General features: G+C 35.1%; 1 protein-coding gene across 1 annotated transcript in view; it reads left to right on the top strand.

The window, feature by feature from the left end:
- Positions 1-6,665: 6,665 nt before the first annotated feature.
- Positions 6,666-25,639, top strand: part of LOC118204643 (chitin deacetylase 7-like) — a 56,960-nt gene continuing 37,986 nt past the window's right edge. The window contains exon 1 of the mRNA XM_035376947.2: positions 6,666-6,824. Within this exon, the coding sequence (XP_035232838.1) occupies positions 6,698-6,824 (127 nt within the window). The 5' untranslated portion in view covers positions 6,666-6,697. The remainder of the gene's footprint in view (positions 6,825-25,639) is intronic.

The raw sequence follows: 25,639 nt of genomic DNA, 5'->3' as shown, positions 1-25,639 counted from the left end.
CAGTTTGTTTTCTATTATTACCTGTTGCTTATTAATTATTTTAATGATTATAAAAATTTTTACTTAATTTTATATTGATTAAATTCACCTTATGTGTCATTTCTCACACCTATCTTCCCCTACTACAAAAGCACTCGAGGATTGTTGCCTTACAAATATTTTAAATGTTTCCATATCACTCACATTATACATTTATAATGCAATCATGTATCTATAATCCATTCATATTTATAATGTAATCATGTCCATGACTTCTTAGTGATTCGCTCCCTAAGTCTAGCTATGTGGCAGTCAGCATCGCTAACAATTATGCCGACCAGGGCAATAGTATACGAAACACAATTTATTTGTGCTTTCATCCACTTGAATTATAAACATTAAAAGATTGGTTAGAACAATGATAGCATCTGGAAGGAATTGATATTTTAACAGCTAACTTTAATTCTTACATTTTAAAGTGCCATTTTGCTTGTTTTTCCATTAGTAAAATTGTCAATGACATTCTACAAATTTGATTCATTATTTTAATTCCATGTCTGTAGGCAGTACAGTGTTTACTAATTTTTAGGCCTTGGGTACTTGTATCTAGAAAAACTTTTCTCACAACGAGTATACAGCAAGAGGGTTGTAAAATTCAAAGTAGAATTAAAATAGTTGGAATTGCATTTTGAAGATTTTATTTTAGAATTTAAAAAGAAAAAAATTTATTTTGGAATAAATTACAAAAGTTTTAATCAACTGCCTTTCCATATATCATTTTTGTATTCACAAGCAGTAACAGAAATGAAACTCTGAAGTATTTCTCTCTCATTAAGTAACGGTTCCTTATTTATATCATTCATATTTACTATTCAAAAGTTTCAACTGAGTTAAGAAGGCTCAGCAAGGTGAAGCTATTAAAATTTCTAATTTCTTTGAATACTAAAATAATTTTCTTCTCGATTCAATTTCATATCACAATTCAGCATTTTGTGATTGTGCACATCACCAATGACAAAGTTGATAAAATTAATGCTACTAATTCAGCCTAGTTAGTTTAGTTTGGTGTTCTTTATTACTTCTTTGTGCAACGTAAAAAGAAAGTATTGTAATAGCAAAAAAAAGTTCGGATATCATATTTCAACGAAAATGTCCATTTTGACTGCTATCAAAAATGCAATTTAACGATATTTTTGCATGACATTCGTACATATGAACAGAATAAAGGCCTCTTTTTCTCCCAAAACATTGTAAAATTGGTTTAAAATGAATTCTGAAGAGTTTTTTTTTTTTTTTTTTTTTTTTTTTTTTTTTTTTTTGCGGTGTCTGTACATACCTATCTCACATAACTCAAAAACAAGTAACCTCAGAATGTTTAAATTTTGTATTATGGGACTGCTATAACATGTAGATGTGCAGCTCCCATTTTGGTTACAATCGGCTGCACCAAAAATATTGTTACGAAATGTACAGGCGAAGTAGGATGGCTTCCCGGCAAAGCAGTTTTAGGGTTGCCATAAAATATCAAGGAAGGCAGGGTTGCCACATTTGGCGAATATACCATGGATGGTGTGAGAACCTTCTGGAACGAATTCTTACCGGTTTAGCCCAGAATGTTCTCGAGCACAGGCCAAAAGCTATATAAACCCTGCTGGTCCACAGTCAGTGAGTGTGTCTCACCTAACGAGTCGATCGAGTTGACAGCCGGGCAGCGAGTGCCAAGTGGGTCGTTGAGTGCATCGAGAGAGTCTTTTTAGTGCATTGTTGAGAGAGCATGTTGAGCTCCGGGAACGATTGAAACGAAGAGTCGAGCTGTGCTCGTGTGTCATCGAGTGCAACGCGAGTTGTAGCAGGGAGAGTCTCGAGAGTACGTGGAGTTCCGAGAACGACCAAGCAGGGTCGGGTGTTTTGCAGGAAGCTGTCTCCACCGTTATTGCCTGACAGTGTGAAGGGTGTGTCGCTGATTGTTCCAGCGTGTTTATAGTAGATCTTCGATGACTGTAAAAGTGTTTTGGAGCTGTCGTGATTAATATTGATAAATAAAGTGTGTTTTGATACTTCATCCAGTGTCGTCGTTATTCACTCCAAATCTACGAACGTGAAGGAACGTAACAACTGGTGTCCGAAAAAAAGGAAAGAAAAACGTAACAACTGGTGTCAGAAGTGGGATTTGCGAGTGAATGCCAGTGATCCGCCTGAAGAAAAAAACCATGGCGGAGGAAACGAAGACTTTGATGGACTTCTTAGCCGAGATGAGGGCTGAGATAAAAGCCAGATATCGAGGGATGAGAGCTGAAATTAAAGCCGGATATCAAGAGATCAAGGCTGAAAGCCGGACTGAAGGAGATGAAAGCTACACTGGAAGAAAAGAACTCCCAACGAGAAGAAATAAATGTCGGCAAAGAAAAGGTACGAGAGCAACTCCAACAGGTGAAAGTGGAGCTTACAGAAGAAACTGGAGCCATAAAAGACAATGTGGATATGAGAGAAGTGGCTTCTGAAGAATCAAAAGATGAAGAAATGAAGAAAGTAGCTAATGAACTGTCTGAGGAAGATCAAGAAATGAAAGATGAAACAACTAATGGGATTAAAGATGATGAACGAAAACATGAAGAAATAAAAGACGGGAAAGTAGATTTTGATTCTCGAGTGCCTGAAGTGGAAGAAAGTGAAAATGTGATTGTCAAGTTCATCAAAACTGATAGTGAAGTTATGAAGTCGCAGTTCGCGAGTATTGAACCACCTGAAAATGCATGTGATGCAGAGATGACAGAAGTTGAAGTGCAGCTTAGGCAGTGTGCTCCAGTATTGCAAGAAAATTCACGTTATTCGCAAACTATGTGTGTGCTTCATAATGCAGGTTTTGCAGACAAGGACTTGATTCCAAACCCGGATACTTCTGCTTGTAAAGGATCGTATTCTATTCATGACCCTGGTGCAAACATCAGAACTGGTTTTCAGGAAATAGAGGTAAATAAGCATGTACCATCTGCTAATGATACCGAGGTGAACTGTATGCATGCTGCAAATGAACTACAGAGTGGTGAACAGATTGTTTCACATCTTCCTGTGGATGACAAATCTGAAAGAACTGAATCTTCAGACTGTATGCAAAACAGAAATGTTTCTGAGAACTGCAGTGGAAAAGTATTTGACCCAGGTATAACTTCATGAAAAGACTGATACTGAAATTCTTTCTGAACTTTAATTTGTATAATTTAAAATTGTTGTGTTTAATTTGTGTATATAACTTGTACATAGTGTAAATAATGTTTCTTTGTTTATGTTATCTGTATGTTTTAAAATGTTTTTATCAAATTTGGCTTCTGACCAAGGATTGTACTGCCCGGGACGTCCAGTCCTTGGGAGGGGGCAGTGTTACGAAATATACAGGCGCAGTAAGATGGCTTCCCCCCAAAGCAGTTTTAGGGTTGCCATAAAATAGCAAGAAAGGCAGGGTTGCCACATTTGGCGATATACCGTGGACGGTTGGAGAACCTTCTGGAACGAATTCTTACCAGTTTAGCCCAGAACATAGGTCGAAAGCTATATAAACCCTGCTGGTCCGCAGTCAGTGAGTGTGTCACGTTGATCGAGTTGACAGCCGGGCAACGAGTGCCAAGTGTGTCGTTGAGTGCATCGAGAGAGTGTGTGTTGAGCTCCGGGAACGACTGAACCAAAGAGTCGGGAGCTGTGCTCGTGTGTCGTCGAGTGCATCGCGAGTTGTAGCGTGGAGAGTCTCAAGAGTATGTGGAGTTCCAAGAATGACCAAGGAGAGTTGGGTGCTTTGCAGGAAGCTGTCTCCACAGTTATTGCCTGACAGTGTAAAGGCTGTGTCGCTGATTGTTCCCAGCGATATAAAATATAAACCCAGCGTGTTTATAGTCAATCTTCGACGACTGTAAAAGTGTTTTTGAGCTGTCCTGATTAATATTGATAAATAAAGTGTGTTTCGATACTTCATCTAGTGTTGTCATTATTCACTCCAAATCTACGAACCTCATACGAACGTGAGGGAAGAAAATAACGTAACAACTGTTGTAACAGAAGAAAAAAAAAATAACGCAACAATATATAAATATACGTCCACTCTGTTACTCGGCTCAGTGAGCTCGGTTTCTTTATTGTTATATGTTTGTAAATTGTGCATTTTTTGCTTTTGATTGAATTGTGCTGTTCTTATCTTCTGATCAAGGTTTTTATGCCTTTACTCAATCTGCATGCGATAATTGTAGAATTATCAACAATTTAAAAGTTTTAAGTGCGGTGCAGCCTAATTTTTGCTTACGTTCGCTTTTCGCAGTCATATTTGTATATTTAGCAGAATAGTGGATTTGTTGCCAGTCTAGAGAAACTAAACTTTGCAACAATAAAATGATGTCTTCTTTTATTATTGTGAATTCAATTATGCTTAATTCATTCTGGAATTATTATTTAAGTTATTAGCTTGTTTTTGCATAGAAACTCTTAATTTTAATTGTAAAAAAAAAAATCTTTTTAATTCTTTTAACTTTACTTGATGTTTTATGTTTTTCTGTCTTTCAATTTTTAATGAAAATATTTTGAATTGTTACTTATTTTTGCCTTGCCGCAAAGTGAGAACTGAATTAATTAGAAGCGAATGCCCATTAGATAAGTGGCGCTGAATCGTCTGTAAAAAACTGTTTCTATTTGTTTCATTTTTTTATACATCGTTTTAGATTTATTATATTATTTGAATACAACATGTGGTATTTTTTCAGATATAATTTTTGTGCACTCTGTGAGTTATAAAATAAATGATATGTAATGCTGTTAAGTGAATCTAGCGTCGAAGTGTTGCTGTGTTAAATAAATACAGTGAACTTTAAAGAGTGAATTTATTCTTTTATGGTTTATGCTCTACCGACGAAGTAAATTTAATTCAAAATTCATTAACTGCTTATTCAATATGTTTAAATGAAATGCAGGAAAATTGCATATAGTTTAATATTGAGTACAAGGAAGTTGTGGTGTACACATCAGATTTTTTAATTATGGCAAAGCATGCAAGGGCTATCTGCCTAAGAGAATTGATGCCTTCGTTAAGGAATTTGTATGGGAAATCATCTGATATTCACATTGCACATGGGAAAAATTCCTGCTGGTGGCCATTTTGACCTGGAAACCAATCCCAAACAGCAGGCTAGGTGCCTTATGAATTTTACTGTACTTGTTCTCCATTCTCCATGGAGCCAATTCTCATTTTTTAAGCTCTTCACTGAAGATGTTTGTAATAAATTTCTTATCAAAAATGCCCCTTCAAAAATGGTGCCACCGGAGGCAATATTCCCTGTAGCTAAGTTATTATAAAAAAGATTTCTGTTTATTTTTATGTATATAATTTGATGAACATTTTAGATAACTCAGCTTCAATTTTGGGGTAATTTTAGTTGGATGGTAGAATATGAGCTGAACTGCATTATAAGCAAAAAATTCTGTTACCAATGCAATATGTCTTTAAGCAGATAGTAAAATTGATATTTGTATTAGCTAATGAGTGTATACCTGACTTCCTGAAGAAAAAAGTAAGGATGAAAACATGAGTACTTGAAGAGTAAGTGCCTTATTTAGATATGACATCTTTTGGAAAAATAGGAATATTGTGAACTGCTCATCTGGTTAAGAAAGGCTTTAAGTGTATTAGAAGCCAAAAAAATGAGGTAACAGTTACTTGAGTCTGTATTATTAAACAGTGAAAAATCTGTATGCATGTATGTTTCTCGCATTGTGAAAAAACGGCGACACGCGGAGCCGCCAAATTTTGAACAGGTATGGAACATTTGCACCTGGAAGCCGGAATGTAGAATGTTCTTTTTACTTATTTTGTGCGAATTTAATCAACTTTTAATTAAACTTTCGCGAATTAAAAGCTTTGTGTTGCCACTCGGGAAAGTGTAAGATATTATGTTTCAAATTTAATCATAAAATTCGGTGATATGAAAAAAGTGTATTTATTTGTCCTTCGAATTTAATCAAAAAATTCTGCGATTTAAAAGAAACGTATTACCACTGTCCAAATTAAAATATTTTTACTTTCCATGCGGCAGTGTGCTGACATTCGTGATATTTAATTTTTCTTTAAAATGCGTTGTGTTATTAATTAGCAAACTAAAACGATTTAAAATAATAAACGCAGATTCATCTCAATTATTATTTATTACTAACTATACTCGTGAAATTACGATTCATTAAAATAATGACTTATATATTTTTATTACAACTATTTTAGGGGACTGGCCACGCAAACAGCTAATATATGTATTAGTATTATATAAATGCTTTTCGTCAGTTTCAAGAGTTTCCCCACGCCTATTTCAACCAAAGATTGAAAATTAAAAACAGAACTTCACCGTGGTGAAATTCGGGATCCTCTTGAAGCTGCGAAGATATGCGGATAAATATCTCCAAGTTTGTAAATTCATTACCATGAAATCACATAACTTCACATTTCGTTGATACACGCTTCTCTTTTTAAACTCGTCTGTGGCATCTCCATTCAAATGATGAATTCATGCTTCGTCGCGACCCCAAACTGACGCGTATGAGAGCCACTGAACTATTAAAAAGGCGTTATTGTTAAGAAGGAACAACTTTCTTAAGTCAGCATTAATTTCTGTGTCAGGAGGATAAAGAAAAGTTGCCCCAGGCAACACGAATCTGGTTTTTCGGCATTCTGGCATTTGTCTTTTCGCTCTCGATGCGGCGAACATTGCGTCGAGATTTCGACCGAATAGGACGAAATCCTTTAATGCGAGATATGGTGATCTTAGTTGGACTGAGTTGTTTACTTCCTGTAATACTAGCTCTTCTAGATGCTTCTCCTGGTAAGGTTTTATATCAAATACAAATTTTACTTTAAAAATTTTAATTTAATTAATTAAATTTTAAAATAATTAGTTAGAGAGCGGTTGATGAGATGAAAGAATTTTGAAAAGTAGGAATAAGTGAAACATTAATTTTTGATGGTGTTGCCAGTTGAAATTGAATTATTTTGGTGAAAGGGTTTTATGTCAAATACCAATTAAAGTTTAAAATTTAAAGAGTAAATTAAATTTAAAAAATTCAAGTGTTATGAGAAGAGGAATTTAAAAATGTTTATGCGCAAAATTTTGCTAGATAGCAATAGTAATGAAATAATTTAAGATATACGAACTTTGAAAATAGGGACAAATGAAATATTAATTCTGGCAGGTTCTCTTTAGTTGAAACTGAATTATTTAGCTAAATATTTATTTAAAAATAAGTTAAAACTTTCTTTACTGTTTAGCAGTTAAAGTAATGATCAATCAGACATTCTATAGAAAAAAAATTCATACTTTCCGAGTGACTTTTGAATCTGTGGAATCTTAAAGCTGTTTATTTAATTATTTTTATAGATACTTATGTGGTATTTAAGTTTACTTGAATGTGATCTCGATATAATTATAGGAAACCAGGATTAAATATTATAAACAGTAAATGGGAGATTATGAAATTTGTGATAAAAATTTGGTCACAATACTGTGACATAAGTTTAACGTTCTACGAAGTTACCAATTCCCAAGCATTTTATGCGAGTACTTTTTCATTTCAACAATTGCAAAATTTTAAAATTTTTATTCAGATAAATTCAGGATAATATTAGGTACTGGATGACTTGCCACAATATTTATTTTAAAAGGAACAGGAATTTTATGTAATGTTAAAATTGATTTATAATGAATTTTAGAAGAGAGTACAGTTTTGAAGTTTTTCTTTTTTTTTGGGGGGGGGCTGGGATACTCACAACCTTTTTGTGAATATGAATGAAATTTTATTGTTAATTTATCAGTGGAATGTGCGGATCGAGTAGGTTTTGGAATTAAAACCGAAATTTTTGACATAATTTTTAAACTTGCGAAATCTTTCGAATTATTTTCTTAAGAAAGTTTTCTAGCTTTTGTTTTGTATTTAATTGCATTTAAAAACGTTCTCGCTTCGTGCGTAAAAGAAGGAAGATCAAGAGTTTTAACGAATCGTTAATAAACAATTTATGATATTTTTGAAAATTCAGTCATAACAACCTGAAAGAAACTTAATGAGCCGCTAAATCGCCATTTTCGTAGAATTGTAAAAGTTTTTTACTTTTAAATAAAATTGTGAAGTCAGGTTTCATTCACTTTTCAGATTGTTGTCACCAAACGTTATCGGCCTGTATTATATTTAAAGTAATTAAGTAATGAAATTTGTTTTCCCCCTGTCTTGGGGGGTTTGTATATACTTTGTGAAATCAATGGTGTTTAGTTGTCAAATTAATTTTGTTTGTGAATTAAAAATTGTGAAAAAAAATTGGGGGGGGCATATAGCATATACAGCAAAACCTTGCCTAGAGTGGGAGGGTTACATCGTTAATACATTGCACGTCCAGCAAAAAAGCGTTTTGCAAAGTTAACTTTCTAGGGAAAAAAAGTGTGTTAGTCGTAATTGAGATTAAGGAATTAGTGTAATTAAACAAATTTAAATATTGTTGCAATGGAGAGAAAAAAATTAAACAAGTGTTAACTGAAGTTATTGTTATTGCTGCTTACGTGATACAGTTATTTGTTTTATAAAAAGAGCCAGCGATTTATGTTTTGCTAGTAAAAACAAAGTATTAGTGAACTTTAATAGTAAAACTTTTGAAAAAGTTTCACGGTAAAGAAGTACGGAGAATTTCTATGACTCTCGTATAAAATGTTGTTTTCTTACTTTGTTTGGATCATTCTCCTTTTCGAAATCGGACAGTTCTTGAGCCTTTTTTAACAATTCTTTTAACTTTGTGTAAGGCGCTGTATCTTCATATCACAGTGTTCATTGTTGACTGTTGTTATAAGATCATCCAATTCTTCATTAAACAATCATCATTTTAACTTCTTCTTCTCCCGTATCTAAAAATCCTTTGCTGCGAATTTCCTTTTGCAGGTTTCGCAATTTTTATTATTATTATTATTATTAAAGTTTTTTTAATTCGATATGAATCCTTTGGTTTATTGATTATGGCAAAGAACGCTAGGGTTATCTATCTAAGGGAAGGTATGCATTCATGGAGGACTTCCTAATGGAAACCGGCTCCTATACAAGTTTTAAATGGGAAAAACTATGAAAACGCTTTTGCAGCCAGGTCGTTCGACTGAAATCGAATCCAGGTTTGAACTACCAGTGTCCAGCGATTTGACCACTCGTTCGCTGGTGGGCCGATATAAATCCTCTAAAATGGTTGATAGCTTCTGACCACAGCTGATGTCAACAAGCATTCAGGCTGATGAATGAACCTTGAACGGCATATGAACGAAATTCCGACGCTGGACAAATTAAGTGGGAGTAATAAAGATAATGCGTATATGCAAAATCGCGTTCGCGAAGGGCTTATACTAAGTAAAATTAAACAGAAAACTTTTCTCTTACCAGGGCTTCTTAAACTTTTTTTCAGTCACGATGCCTTTTTAGTACTGATATTTTTTTCGCGACCCCTGGACCTTATAATATTTACGAACATTTTGTGGGACCTACATAAGCATTGCGCAAATCCGACAAACGCGTGAGTAAAACCGTGTAAAAATATTTGGTAATTGTAAAATTATTATAATGTAATAAGTTAAAGAAATATAAAAACTGCTAAAATGTTTGATGACCCCTGCTGCAGGTCCCGCGACCCCCAGTTTACAAAACTCTGATTTCACAGGGTTGCTCAAAGATGAAAATTAAGCTTGCATCAATAAAAATTAACTAGAATTACCCATTCTACACACCGGATGGCAAGCATTTTTTTAAATAATTCAAATGTTTATTCTCAACGCAGAAGGCACAACCTAGACACAATACCTGACGAAGTATACTGGCGTTTTCTGTCGCCCCCTTCGAGTGCATCTCACCACTTCCGGGTAGCGAGTATTTATTAGCTCCTTCTTGAGAGTGCCACACCACCACCTTTTCCCTCTGTCACTCTTTCCCCTCAGTGCGATGCGCTATACCAACACCTTCTTAAACAGAAGATATCTATACCGATGTACTTACCGCGTTATATTGTACGCCACCCTAACTAAAGTCTCCAGTATTTTTCCGGATCTCCGATAGGCGATGTTAGCGCAATGTTCTAAGTTATAAACGCCCGGAATGGGGACATCGTTTGTAATTTTTCGAAATCTGATCAAGACAGCGACCTTCCTCTTGTGTTGAAGGTCAAGTAGGCAAAATTTCATCAATATCGGAATAAAACTAGATTTATATGAAGTACACCACACAAACAAACGGGCACTCTTCTTTGTATGTATATATGGATGATTTTAATGAATCCAACTGGTATCGTTTCCTTGTGCAGATAGTGATTAGCAATGATCGAATGGATCTGCGTTTACTGTTCTTAAATCGCTTTAATTTGTTAATAATGGAATAAATTTGTATGACAAAATACTGCCGCATGGAAGATAAAAATATTTTAATTCTGGCAGTGGCAACATTTTTGTTTAGTAAATTGCTAAGACATATAGTGCGAGTGGGAACACATTTCTATTATATCGTCAAGTTTTCCTAATCAGATTTCAGATATTGTCTTACCCTTTGTAGAGTGGTAGCTCAAAAGTTTATCGATGATAGATGAGCATATCTTTACGGCGTTATATTATAGATTCTCATAATCTAAATGAAAATTCATGTTTTATATTATTACTTTTCCTAAAAATAATTTATTTAATTGGTCTATATATTCTAATCTATATTATTATATTTTTTAAATCTGTCCATCATTCGAAATTGTCAATGAAGGAACAAAGACTACGTCACTAATTTTGCTTGAAAAGATATGAATTAAGTTGTTTTTCCTTGTTTGAGTAGAATGACTTCTACTTTCAGTCATGCTCATGAGCTCGTGTCTTAACTGTTAGGGAAAAGCAGAAACCGCTGAACATAAATCATCTAAAGTTTCAGGAAGAGGCTGAGACTATTTATAGGAAATCTCACATAGTATCCATGTGTGAGATACTCTTTTATACAGCCTTAACTCCTTCCTGAAATTCGAATGATTTACGTAAAAATTATGTATTTCGATGTGGCAACACATATTTATTTATCAACTTAATGCTCGAAAATAGAACATTGACTGCTTTGCAGGTTCATTAAAAGAAAGTCATTTATATTTTCAACCAAAATAAACCGAAATTTTGAGATGAGGATTTGGAATTAAAAATATTAACTACAACTGATTCTATCAAATGCAATGGTATACGTCATTAATCCGTTCCAGATATTTAGACATCTACCAAAGGAACTTTTCCAAATAGAAATAATGCAAAAGTAATTAACGCATTCTTTACAAAAAGTACTGTTGTTTTTATTACTATCCTGTTTAATACCAAAATACAAACACAATAATATATACTCTGCACAAATGACGTAGTGCATATGATACTGTACATAAATATTTTTCTGCTATCCAGATCAAAAGCAATTTTTCACCATGCTGTAAACTCAGCGATCTTTGTTTGGTAACTGATCAGCCCCCTTCGTAACGTTATCCGATGTAAGAACGTCTTTGTTATTTACCATCGTACTCGGTGTACGATATGCAATAGCTGGGTTCCGAGTACGCATGCCATCTTCATACTTTTCAAAAATCTTTTTTTTTCCCCCGATCCATGGTGATCCTAACAATATTCTTCGTTGCGTGACTCTTTAGTTAACTTTCATAAAACTCGTTGCTGGTGAATTTATGCGAGAAAACACAAAATCACTTGAAAATTCAGAGTTGTAATTCGGGTTATTTAATTAATAATAGAAAGAGGCGTACTTACGCTTAGCCGTAGATCGTAGAACGTAGAGCATTGTCTCGAAAGAGGTAAACAAGTGTATTGCGCGCAGTCGTGACTCATCGAACTCTAGTTGTATTTCAAACAAATATCTTGTACGACACAAAAATTTTCCTTTTTCGTAGAACTAAAATGAAAAGAATAGTAAAGAGACTAGTAAAATGGGTCAAAAAAAGTTTCCTTATTGTCTCTTTTCTAGCATAAGCTACCTGAAACTGGCTTACTTAAGCTGACGTATTTTAAACTCTACTGAAAAGAATATAATATTCTCTATGAATTTTATTTTGAAATAAGGTCTAACTTTCCCAACTAGCTTATAATCGGTTGCATCGGAAAACAGCGCGAAACGTAAACATCGTTCTAGAAAACAAAACAAAGGAAAAACTTTGTAATTCTAAAACAACGCGCTAGAAAATAAAGCAGCGACGAAACTTCTTAGTTTTAGAACATCGTCGTAGTTTTGCATGAAATATAGTTAGTATTTCTCAGGAAAAACTACTAATAGGTTTTTATGAAGATAATAGTATTAATTAATAACTATAATAGTCGCTGGCGTTAATTGTTATATCTTTTATAATAATAATAATAGTATTGTGTTGCATATCCCCCTAGCTTTTTAGTGCTAGATTCTGAATTATATATATATATATATTCGCATAATTTTCTCCTTCCTCTGGTTGTGCATAATTTTTCCCTCTGAGGAGTAGTTTATTGGTAAAGTGTATTTCCTTGATTATTTTTATTCCTTCTGTTCAATTTGTATTTGCATTTTTGGTATGAACAGTTCTTTCATTTTATTTTCCCTTGTATTTAATTTGAAACGTATGTTGTATGGATTCTTCGCTATTCTTTGGCTAAGCTACCCGGCAGGTGTTCTCACCCTTAAGAAACTTTCTAAAATTTTCTGTGATTTCTCTTTACTTGAATTAATATTTACGTTCCAGCTCATTGTATCAGGTTCAATGTTTCTCCTTACTTGCTTGGGGAACATTCAATGACCTGACTCGGAACAGGGAGCTTACTAAAGCTATGTTCAATAAATGTGGGAAGTAGACAAGATACACAGGAAGGGTATACGAAACCCTTTATTTTTCTCTCTTTACAATGATTTCCGTACTTCGGAATACAGAGACCAACCACTTGTGGTCTGAACGTAAGAATATAAAAATATTAACTAAATTCTAACTAAACTAACTTTGGATTAATAAATAAGGGTCTACTTGAAGATTGGCCGTATATTAACAGAAAGGCCGTATGTAGTACAGAGAACTGTTAACACTACGATACGTTTAAAATTATCAAGAGGATTAAACCTCTGGCCTTGAAGGCAACCAGCAACCGAGTAAAACTGCTAAGGCAAGCGGCCTGCTTCTACTAACTCCTTCCTCTCTCTCTTGCTTGGCAAAAAGCCACAACTTAAGTACTTGGCGTTCGCAAGACATATTTGCATAAATAAGTTAAAGCTTTTAATTCTGGCCGGAAGTAGGAAATCAGAAGTGATAGTAAAGATTTAAAATAAAAATAAACGTTAGTAAAACTTAAGATCCTTACAATTGTATCCAGTGGCGTAGCGAAGGGGGGGCAAGGGGGTGCATGATGCCCCGGGCGCCTCTCGTAGAGGGGCGCCAAATGGTCTCCAAACAAGATTTTCCGGAAAATTTCAGTTTTTATTTTGATCGATTTCTGGAAAATATATTTAAAGTAATAACTATTGTAATAAAATTAATTATCTACTTTCTTGATTCGCCTGATAGAATGTGTCATAAAATGTTTGCAGTACATCAACCAAAACGTTCTTTCTGACCACTTTATTTCTCCAAAGTAGAGATATTTGTATTTTTTTAAACGAAATGCACATATATCTCCCGCTTTTTATTTTAAAACGATAACATGACCTTGTCGCGAATTTCTCAAACATATCCAGTTTCCAAAATCCGACTCCATAATCTGGAAATGACATTTTGGGAAAATCCTAACGCTTCCGCTACAATGGATTGCGTTTGACTCTCCTGTAAAAGACTGATTGCTTTCCTGGCTAACGATTAAACTAAGTCATCTTGCTGAGATATCGTATATTCACTGCTACGAAGCATTCAACGCATGTCAATTATTTTTAATCTCCTATTACAAAAGGAATACTGCAGATCGCTCCTTCCTCCTTATCTAAAACGCATAGTTTTTGACGTCACAGACTAAATTTGCATATTCCCAACTTTGTAAACGTTATAATTTTCCTTTATAATCTCTTCTATTTCCTTTTGTTCAAAAGGTTTTCGATTATATGTTTATTTCATACCGAACCCACAATATCCCCTAATTGTTTTGAGCGGTGAATGTGACTGCATGACGTTACTCCGCAGTAGAAAAGAAACAGAACCTAAAACTCCACTACAGATCTATAGAGAAAATGTTTTTCCAAATCTAAGAGTCACACTTCAAATACTACTTACTATTTCATTATCAAATGCTAGCTATGAACTTTCATTCAGCAAGTTAAAATAAATTTTCACATATTTACATTCAACGATGGGAGAAAAATCCCCTAAGTCATCTAGCATTTTTAAGTGTGGAAAGAGAAAAATTTGAAAGGATCGACTTTGATGAAGTAAATGATAAAGTTGCTTCATCCAAGGTAAGAAAAATGGATACATAGTAATTAATTGTATTTCATGTATAATATTATTCTTAATAAATATAAGTGCTCGACCAAGTCGAGGTGCACGTGATTGAAGCGAGATGAGGGCAAATTAAAATTTTTAAGTTGGCTGACAATTTTCGATCTTTAGCAGTCCAAGCACGAACGTGTCCAGTTGGCTATGTCCTTTTGCATGCTAGGCCATACGAAACGTTGCTGTATCAGTTTCCTCGAAGCCTTGATGCCAGGATGTGACAGACGATGTAACTGACTAAAAATAGCATGGCGAAACCCGGAGGAAACATACAGTCGAAATCTTGAATTCTGAACATCACAATAAAGTGATTTTCCAGGTGACACTGCATAGGCTGCAAGTTGAGATTGGTAAGAAGATTTGCTTTTGAAGAGGGTTTATAGTTCTGAATCCCGGTGTCGTTCGTCCGCAAGGGCAGCAAAGTTTATTGGCGAAGGAACGGCTAGTTCTTCAATACGAGACAAGGTGTCTGCAACAATATTCTGCGAATCCTCAATATAACGGATATCTGTTGAAAATTGTCCTATGAAGTCTAGGTGTCTCATTGGACGAGGAGAAGCTTTATCCGAACGCTGTTGAAAAGCATAGTTTAAGGGTTTGTGATCTGTGAAGATCATAAAAACGCGTCCCTATAACATATGTCGAAAATATTTAACAGCTTCATAAATTCCTAATAATTCGCGATCGTAAGTACTGTATCTGGTTTGCGCTGGTGAGAGTTTTGATGCGTCAACGTGTAGAGACATTAGGTTATTTTTTTGGAAGCAGAAGAGATGAAAAATATGCAACGCCTTCGCCGGTAATCGAACCGCGGACCTCTGGAGTACCGGCCCAGCATGCAGAACCACTCCAACACGAAGGCACGCTAGGAAAGTGGGAGAAATACCTTATATACTCCCCTTTTTAAAGGGCTACTGAGGTTTTTAGGGGATCCCAATCGCCAAATCCTGGGTGTGGAGAAACCTCATCCAACACCCCTTTTAGTTTGGGCGCCACTGTAGAGACATTAGGATATTTGGAAGCAAGAGAGATTGAAAAATTAGCAACCGCCTTCGCCGGGAATCGAACCGTGGACCTCTGGAGTACCGGCTCAGCGTGCAGAACCTCTACACCACGAAGGCACGCTAGGAAAGGAAATACCTCATAAACGTAGAGTGATAATGGTTTCGATGTAGAAGGATACTGCAAATTTGTTGCCGAAATTAAATCATTTTTGCATTTTTGGAACGCTTCGCGAGATTCTGTGGTCCAGGTTATAACACGTTTATCTTTTTTCTTGCTTCCAACCAAAAAAGAATTTAGAGATGCTTGTATGGTTGCTGCATGAGGTAAGAAACGTCGATAAAAATTGAGCATAGCAAGAAATCTTCTTAAGTCCTTCACTGTAGATGGTTCGGCCATATCGCGGGTAGCGGTGACTCTATCTGGAAGAGGTCGAACGCCATCAGCGGAAATTTCATGACCAAGAAAGGATACTCTTGGTTGGCCAAAAACGCATTTGGAAGGATTAAGACTGACACCATACCTTTGAAAACATTCAAAAACTGTTCTCAAATGTGATTGGTCTTCTTGCTCTGAAGAGGAGGCGACTAAGAGCTCATCAAAATAAGGGACACAAAAGTCGAGGCCGTTTCACACCTAATTCATAAAGCGTTGGAACGTTTAAGCAGCATTGCATAAGCCAAAAGTCATGATCGGAAACTCAAATAGTCCGAAAGCGTGATAACCGCAGTTCTTGGGATATCAGCTGGATTAACGGGCACTTGGTGATACGCCCGCTCAAGATCAATGGTTGTGAAAGTAGCTTTTCCCTCTAAAACCTGCATACAGTCTTGAATGTGCGAGACTGGGTAACGATCAGGAATAGTAGCTGCATTTAACCAGCGATAATCGCCACTTACCATTTCGTTTCTGAACTACGAGTAGATAGAGCAGATTGACCCATGAACTTTTTGAAAGACCCCAAATTCCCTGTTCCATCATGTATTGAAATTCCTCTTTGGCGGCTTTAAGATTGTCCGGAGGTACGTCTTGGTTTAGCGGCAATTGGAGGTTCGGTAGTTTCAATATAATGTAAGTACATCGTGCTTGGGTTCGGAAATACCCGAAACTGGGCGCGTGTTTGTAGGGAATTCTCTGAGAAGTTGATGCCATGGGGAGTTACCCGAAATCAGTTTGAAATTCCTCTTTGGTGGCTTTAAGCTTGTCCGGAGGTAAGCGTCTTGGTTTAGCGGCAATTGGAGGTTCGGTAGTTTCAATATAATGTAAGTACATCGTGCTTGGGTTCGGAAATACCCGAAACTGGGCGCGTGTTTGTAGGGAATTCTCTGAGAAGTTGATGCCATGGGGAGTTACCCGAAATCAGTTTAATGCTCAAATCTTGACTATTGCGAATTACTCCCGGATAAGTTAAGCTGGTTGTGTAATCTATCAAACGGCGATTCTTAAGATCGACAAGCAAAGAAAATTTTTGAAAATGTCAGCGCCAATAATAGGACTTGAAACAGTAGCAATAATGAATGGCCATTGGAAGTTGCAGCGCAATCCTAAATCAAGAGATATCAGGCGTTCACCAAAAGTTTGAATAGGAGTTCCATTTGCTACATAAAGTTATAACTTGGTAAGGCGCTTTTGTTCGTGAAAATGTGGTGGAACGACAGAAACATCAGTCCCGGTGTCTACAAGAAACCTTAAGCCCGAATTCTTTTCGATGACGAAAAGGCGTGCAAAATTACGGCCGCTGTCGTTCACAACTTCGAGCAACGGCTTTTCTCGTTTCCCTAGTCGTTTTAACAACACGGTGAGCGGCATTTGTTTGCCTTGATTCCAAATTTTTGGTGGTAAAAACAAATACTCGTAGGAGGGCTTTCATAACATTTCCTCAGTGGGCTATGATGTGTATTTCGACCACGTGATGTAGAGCGGTTGCGCTGAAAGGGTTCAGCTTGGATGGCTACTAACTGAGCAACCTGTTTGAAGAAATCACCAATTTGAGCCTGTAACGCCACAATACCTGGACCAGGAGCCTGGACTGCGTGTATTTGCGCTGGAATGGCCAGCTCGTGCATTTTATCAGCGATTTCGGGATGATTCTTAAGCGGCTCGCTTCTGGTCGCTAAAATGGTTTGAATGTTAGATGGGAGTCTCCTCATCCATAATGTTTTAAGAATGTTATCCGTTAGGTTACCGGCGGCTAAGTCTGACATTTTAGACAGCAATTGAGAAGGCCTCATATCACCCAACCGTAAATCGTGCAACAAGTGCTTGACTTTAACTGTCTCGGATTCTTCATAAACAGAAATTAATTTTTTAAAAAGATTTGTATTTGTTTGTCGCCGGTGGATTCAAAATTATTTCACGAGCTGATTGCAGTACCTCTGATTCTAAGGTACTAAACATATTATGTTTCGGCTACGCGGTACTTGACGTCGAAAAGGACAATTCTCAAACCCGCACAGGAAACACACGTAGCTAGATAACCTTTCTCACTTACTACAAAGACCTTGAACGCCAAACAGTAATCGATTATCTCTCAAATCGGGATCACGCGAGCTTTCAGAATCAGAACTTTTGTCTGATTGGTTGTCTGTACCTGGGACTGAGATCCAGCCTAGACATTTTCGGTGAGGTTCTGCCACTCGTGCCAATTGTGAAGCAGCATCGTTGTCAGCCACTTTAGATCAATCAAATATGCACAATAATATGTATAGGAAAATAATCAATATGTATATAGTAACACAGTTTCTTGGTACTTGAAATCAGAGAAATTGGCGGCTCAAATGCAGCAGACGACACATATATCCGCTGAAATTATGACAGAAATATGTTGACTCACCGTAATGCGGCACAACGCTTGAAATGTCAGATGAAATGTCTTACTTGCATCTCATCACAATGGATAACGTACTGATGCTCAGAATTTTTACATATAAACTCCATATTCGTGCAACATTGAAGGTTGCTATTCGTAATAAATACGGGCCACTAATTATGGAAGTACAATTTTTTTAGACAGATCGTTATAAATAATTATAACAGTAGAATAGAATAAATATTATTTTATTCAACTGTTATATTATTTTTGGTTGCTATGGGTTACCAGACTGGCAGAGTTGAGTTGTAGTAGGCAAGTTGCCACATATCTATTTATCTATAATGTATATTAAACTTTTAATTGTTTAAAAACTGTACTTTTTAAAAACACTTATATAAATATGTAAAATAAACAACACCTTTTTAACTAATTCTAGATCATCGTATGTCTAATTTTTCCGCCGACACAGATGTATTTCCGAATCCAAGCCAAGTGTAGTTAGGTTGTGACTATTCTTAATATATTTTTTAGTATTTTATGCCAGATTCAGCATTTATTATTATTTACATTATTTTTTATTATGATTATATTCTATATATTATATTACTGAAAGTTTTGGGGGGGGCGCCACAAAGGTATTTTGCCCCGGGCGCCAGTTATGCTTGCTAAGCCACTCATTGTATCCTTTATCTACTGCTGAAGTGTTCTGTCTTTCAAAATCAGGCTGTTTTGTTCGCGCCCCTCCCCATTCACATTGGAAGGCTGTAAAAGATACACCGCCGGACACGTACGGCTCAACCAAAGAACTAAAGGCGTTCATACACGTTCTTTGGCTCAACCATCTAATCAGTATCCGTTAGATATTGTAGCGATAATATCACCTTTTATTCTTATTGGAATACAGGCTTCTTTTAAAGAAATAATATTGTGATAGCTGCCAGTAGTTTATCCAAGATTGCTTTTCATTTCGTAACTGAAACCGCGTTTTTCAGAACTTAAATTACTGTATTTACTCGCCTGATAGTTGCACGTTTTTCCCCAATTTTTCATTGTGAAAGTCTAGGTGCGATTATTATGCTCGGAAATCTACTGCACAATATTGCAACGCTCTAATGCTAAAACATTACTGAAAAAAAAAAAAAAAAAAAAAAATCTGAAATGTTTCAGATTTTAAATTACGTCCAAAGGGGCGTTTTTTTTTTTAACATTTTGTGTGTTACCTTTCTTTATTAAATATCATGTTCCTCGCATTTAAACCATAAGATCCAGTGCAACAGCAATATCGCAAAATAGTTTTAAAACGAGCATATCTTTAGAATTTCCGATACAGAGACTCACGCGCTGGAGATAAAAATGTTTTTTCTGCACAACGTTGCCATTGCTCGCTTTGAAATCCTTGAGTTTGTTAATCAAAAATTCGTCAAAGTTTTAAAAAATAGGAAATCGATCATAAAACAAATTTCAAATTTCAAATTTGGTCTTCCACATGCTCATATTCGTTGGAGGATTACGTTTTTCAAAATTCGATGCCTCTGTTTACCGTTATTTTATGACAATGTGAGAAATATACATACATTTACGCAGATTTTCATTATTTAATTTCTTCAAATATAATGCAGGACTCTAACATTTTGTGGCAACAGTTTGAAAAGTGAACCGACATTTATCCGTCCGACGCAAAATGACAATATCTGCATTAAAAATTAAAAGATATAGGAAAACATAAAACAATAAATACAGTTAAAACAATTTTAAAATTTTTTTGTGCAATTAAAGTTACAGTTTCCACGCAAAAACAAGCAATTCGGCCAGCGTGTAAAAAGGCAGATTTTTCGCTGCACCAGACTGAAAGTTTACTTATGGTCTCACTCGGCAAAAAACACTTAGGTGTAGAAACTGACTTAATTTGTTGTGGATGCTATGCTGAGTCACTATATGGCATAGTTTAATAACTTGAATGATAAATCCAGAATGAATTAAGCATAATTTAATTCGCAATAATAAAAGAAGACATTACTTTGTTGTTGCGAGGCTTAGTTTCTCTAGATTGGCAAAAAATCCACTATTCTGTTAAGTTTCAAACGTAAACAAATATGACTGCTATAGTAAGCAAAAATTAGGCTTAGCCTCACTGAAAAAACTTTTAAATTGTTGACAATTACATAATTATTGCATGCAAGTTAAGTAACGGCATAAGAACCTTAACCGAAAGATTAAGAACAACGTAATTCAATCATTTTTAAAGCAAAAAGTGCACAATTTACAAACATATAAGAATAAAAAAACTGAGTCGAGTAACAGAGTGTGTATATATATATACATATATTTATATACCTTTGGTGCGATCCATTGCAACCAAAATACCAAGTGCACATCTGTATGTTATAGCAATCCTACATGCAAATTTTCAACGTTCTGAGGCTACTCGTTTTTAAGTTATGCTAGATACGTAAGCACACACGCCACAAAAAATTCTCTTCAGAATTTATTTTAAATCAGTTTTGTAATTTTGGAGGAGGCAAAAAGAGTCCTTTATTCCGTATGAGTACTAGTTCCTTACGTGCAGATGTCACGCAAAAACATCGTTAAATTGCATTCGATAACCGTCGAAATGGATATTTACTTTGAAATAAGATTTTTCACTATCACAATACTTCCTTTTTTACGTCGTACAAGGAAGTAAAAACAAAATCTGAGAGTTTACATTACGTAATGTAATTTCAGAATTTACATTACGTAAAGGAAGTTTTTTTTTTTTTTTTTTTTTTTTTTTTAAAACGTTTATTTATTAAGTATCATGTTCTTCGCTCTTAAACCATAAAATTCAATTCAGCAGCAATATCACAAAATAATTCTAAAATGAGCATATCTTCAGAATTTCCGATACACAGTCAGATAAAAATATTATTATTATTATTATTTTGGGGGTACAATGTTGCTATTCCTCACTTTGAAATCGTTGAGTTTGTTAATCAAAAATTCTTTAACGTCTGACAAAATAAGAAATAGATAATAAAACAAATTCCAAATTAGCACTTCCAGATGTCTATATTCGGTGGAGGATTACATTATTCAAAATTTGATGGTCCTAGGTACCGTTGTTTTATCACAATGCGAGAAACATTTATGCAGATTCTTCATTCTTTAATTTCTTTTAATATAATACAGGGCACTAATATTTGATAGCAGCAGTTTGAAAAGTGAATCAACGCAAAATGCCAAAACGAAATTAATAGCCCTTCTGGAATAACGCCCTTTGGGCTAAAAAAAAGATGTGCAAAACACGAAATTCACCGCAAAACAAAATATTGGCAAAGATTCTTTTTCTGTAACTTATGATATGTGCAGCCCAGTAAATTTAGAGCACGTGCACAACGAGAAACGAATTGAAAGCTTTAGAATGAGGGGAGGCGGAGACAAGAAATTCTGCCTCAGGAACAAAGAATTCCCAGGGTAACCTGCAGGGATAAATAATAATCTCTTCTAAGTCCTGGGAACCGGGCAGTTTCTTATCTCGCTGTGGAGTGACCATTGAGAAAGTAAATAGGAGTGACAGAACAGATGAATTCATTATGAGTACTAGTTCTGGGAAGAATACAGCTGATAATTTTCTATTTTCTAGAATTTAGATGAAGGTCAAATACCCAACTGCGACTTTTAAATGCGAGGGAAAATGTTTTGACGATTTTTCTGCTTCCAAACGGAGGGTGCAAATGTTACGCGAGTAAACACGTCACTCGCAAAATTTCCCTCTCTGGATTTTCGAATGATAAAATTAGTTAGAAAAGGCGGAGAATAAGATATGTAATAATTTTAATAAGTCTAGTATAGTTTTTTTGGATTCGGCTACTAATTAATAAATAATAGAGATGAAGAACTGCGTGTAGAGCTTTTAAATCACTTATAGTTTGTTAATAACAAAATTAATTTGGAAGGAAAATTAAATATCTGTCGCTTTTCTGAATGATAGCACACTGCCATGTGGAAGAAAAAATTATTTTAATTCGGGCAGTGGCAAAACATTTCTTTGATAACGCCGAGTTTGTATATTAAATTCGAAAGACAAACATATTTCATTTTGCTAAGTGGCAACACACATCTCTTGAGCTTTCTGATTATATTATAAACGTAATATCTTATGTTTTGCAGTTTGCTAATACGCTTCGAAATCGCTGAGTTTTTAATAAAAAGTTCATTAAATTCTTACAAAATCTATATAGAGAGAGTTTGGACCCATGCGTGGTTTTTCGGAACCTTATATAGACAGTTACTTTCCTCTGGTTGTAACAAGTGGACAATATTTCATCAAGATCGGAATAAAACTGTAGTTATATATGAATTACGCACAAACAAACGGACACTCTTCTTTATGTATATAATTCGAAATAAAATGTAAAGCAGTATAAAATTTGATCTGCCAAACGCAAAATAAGCTCTTCGAGGTCGAAAAAATAAATAAAACTAACGAATCATAACTTGTTTTTAATTACTGTGAAAAAAATATGATAATCAAATTCAATAAAATGTCACGTTATTTCTGCATTCAGTTTGATACTGTAAAAATATACTCAATTTTGATACATTCTTTTTCTTGCACTTTGGAGTAAAATGATGTAGTATTATTTGAAATTTATTTAACCCTTTGAGGGGCGGTATATAAAATAATTTAAATTGTAATAAAATTTTGCATGAACCTTGTGAACCCTAAGGACACAAAATTGAGACTTAAAAAAATCTACAGCGAAATCCTGAATTTTGAGAGTCGGTATATATTTTATACCGGCGCCCCTCTAAGACATTTCTTTCCAGGTAGCTGCCAACTGCTAATTTCTGTTTTTTTAAATTAATTTTGCGCACTTTTGATGTGCTTCTGTAGTGATGAGTGCTTGAATATAGTTATGTAAGTCTAAAGACAAAAAATTTTTAAATTTCGGTAGAAATTTAAAATTTTAAAAATAAAATTTATGTTTTTATGCACTTTGAGGATGCAACCCAGCTGAACATACTTACGTAAAATATGGGTAAAAAGCTTTTCAAAATGATTTAAATTCAATATTATTATTTTATAAAAAAAATAAATAAATAAATAAATATAACACTGCATGCGTAAATCGTATCATGCTGTAACTGAACTAGTATAATATTACAAGCAGATGTAACAGCCGAAAATTTTAAAAAATTGAAAAATGAAACGCTATGACTCAGCTGAGAAAGTATGCTGCATTTTTGAAGTTGCATTTTATGCTTTAGATAATATGTGGAAAAAAACCATGCTTCATACTATGATGCGAAGAATACCCCCCTCGACGCGTATACACTTTAGATGATTGAGGACAGTAAGCCTCCCTTTTTTATTTTTTGTAAATATAGGTTGTAATATATCTTTTTGTTCAGGAAGAAACGCCGTTAAACAGTTGTATTATTTGATACACCTCAAAGCTCTTATTCCGATTTTCAACCCCTTTGGCTTCCTAGGGACTCCTTTTCAACTTTTGGATAAACATGGCATCTAAAACGGGCCTTAGAAATATTTTCCCTCCTTTCGACAACTGTGAAAATTTATTTCGGAAACAACCTATTTGTATCAACCAGAGGGCAAATTTTTCTAGTCTTTCATCTGAAATTAACAAAGAATTAAAAAGAATTTCCCTAAAGAATAAAAGCATTCCTTCAAACCAGCAGTTTTTGTGATTACACTATGAGATGGAACTTAAGTACATTTCCATTTCATGCGAGCTTTCCCTTTGTGTGGTCTTATCACACCTCACAAAGGGAAGAAGGCGTGACTTCCGAATGACGAATTGGTTGTCAATCATCTCTTTTCATTTTCCTTGCATTCTAGGATTTTGGAGAACATGAAGCAACGGGTGTCTTTTGGGGGCTAGCATGCCACATTTAACCCCCACAATTGTGTAAAGTTTTGACCCCAGACGGCAATTTTGAAATCGATGAGTCTTTCTCTTAGGAAAGGGATAAGTGCTGAAATAAAAATTTTAGCTAAACGCAGACTGATGAAACTTGAGCTGAGTACACAAAGAATAAATGAAGCTATTATACTTGTATTCAGTCCTAGCGCAGAGTTAGTAAACTCCCCATTCCTTCATGAACATAATATTTAATCCTAAACGACTTATAAATTAAACATGAAAAATTATTACACCATAAACTGTTATAATAATAAAGAAATTCTGTCATGTCATAGAGTAGAAAAGGAGAAGACTGGTGCTGCCATCTATTGGCGTGGTACCCTCAGTGTGGGCGCCGGTATATATTATATACCGGTTTTAAAATAGTATAAATAATCTTTTGTTAATTATCACTTCTGACTGAAATGAAGTAAATATATAAGATACAGCATGTGTACGTCATATAATTTCAGATTTTGAATTTTTTCTTTCCCTCTAATAGAATTTATCAATCTTCCAACATGATACCTTGGAACGAGGTATATTAATTTCATAACTGAAAAATACTGAGCATTCATAGGGTGATGTTGCCATTTAGAATCAAAAGCAAACACTAGACACTTACGATTATAGCTTTTGGTGTAGAAAAATTAGCATTTTTTCGGAGGTTAAAAAATTGACAAACAACCGGTATATATTATATACCGGTGGCCTTCAAAGGGTTAAATTTAATAATAGTAGGATTATAAAATTGGAAAATTACGACAAGTAATAAAAAGTAGCGGTCCACGAATTTAAACCCAGCAGATTTTAAAATTCAAAAATTTGAAAGACAATAAAATCTATTTTCTGATAATATTGCACAATAGAAATATTTTCATTTTTTAAATAGAGTAGGCTCTCTTAATGTGATCCTGTTTGTCCACGGCTACACTATCTACCAATAAGTATTTGGACACCCGCGCAAATGCCAATATCTGCGGACCTGATATACTTCATGCCCTCCATCGTTAAATATTATGTAGAAAACAACATTGGGATTAGTTGTATGCAAGATGCCACGAAGTACAAAGTTATCTGATTTTGAGAAAGGTGTAATCTTCGGGTATCACAGAAATGGCCGATTCTTAGGGGCATATCTATTGACCTGAATTGCCCCAAATCGACAGAGGCCTATGTAATTGAGAAGTTGAAGGTGAGCGGTGATTGTCAGAATGTGCCACGAGTCGGCAAACCCACGAAGCTGGAAGATACGAATCGACGGGTGCTGTCCAGAGAAATTCGGAATAACCGCACCTAGCTGATACAGACTCCAGGAGTTTCAACAGGCATCCAGGAGTGTTCTTTCGATAAATACCATTAGCGTGAATTACGGGGAAGACGAGTATTCGATCCGAAGATCTTTATTCCAAAATTATTTCTCCTGCTGGGATAGTCTTATTAAGCATAAGA

The sequence above is a fragment of the Stegodyphus dumicola genome, chromosome 7, assembly GCF_044657685.1.
Source record: "Stegodyphus dumicola isolate Sdum_Otavi_A_Nest chromosome 7, ASM4465768v1".
In the NCBI taxonomy this organism is placed as follows: Eukaryota; Metazoa; Arthropoda; class Arachnida; order Araneae; family Eresidae; genus Stegodyphus; species Stegodyphus dumicola.
This window is presented reverse-complemented; position numbering and strand designations above follow the sequence as displayed.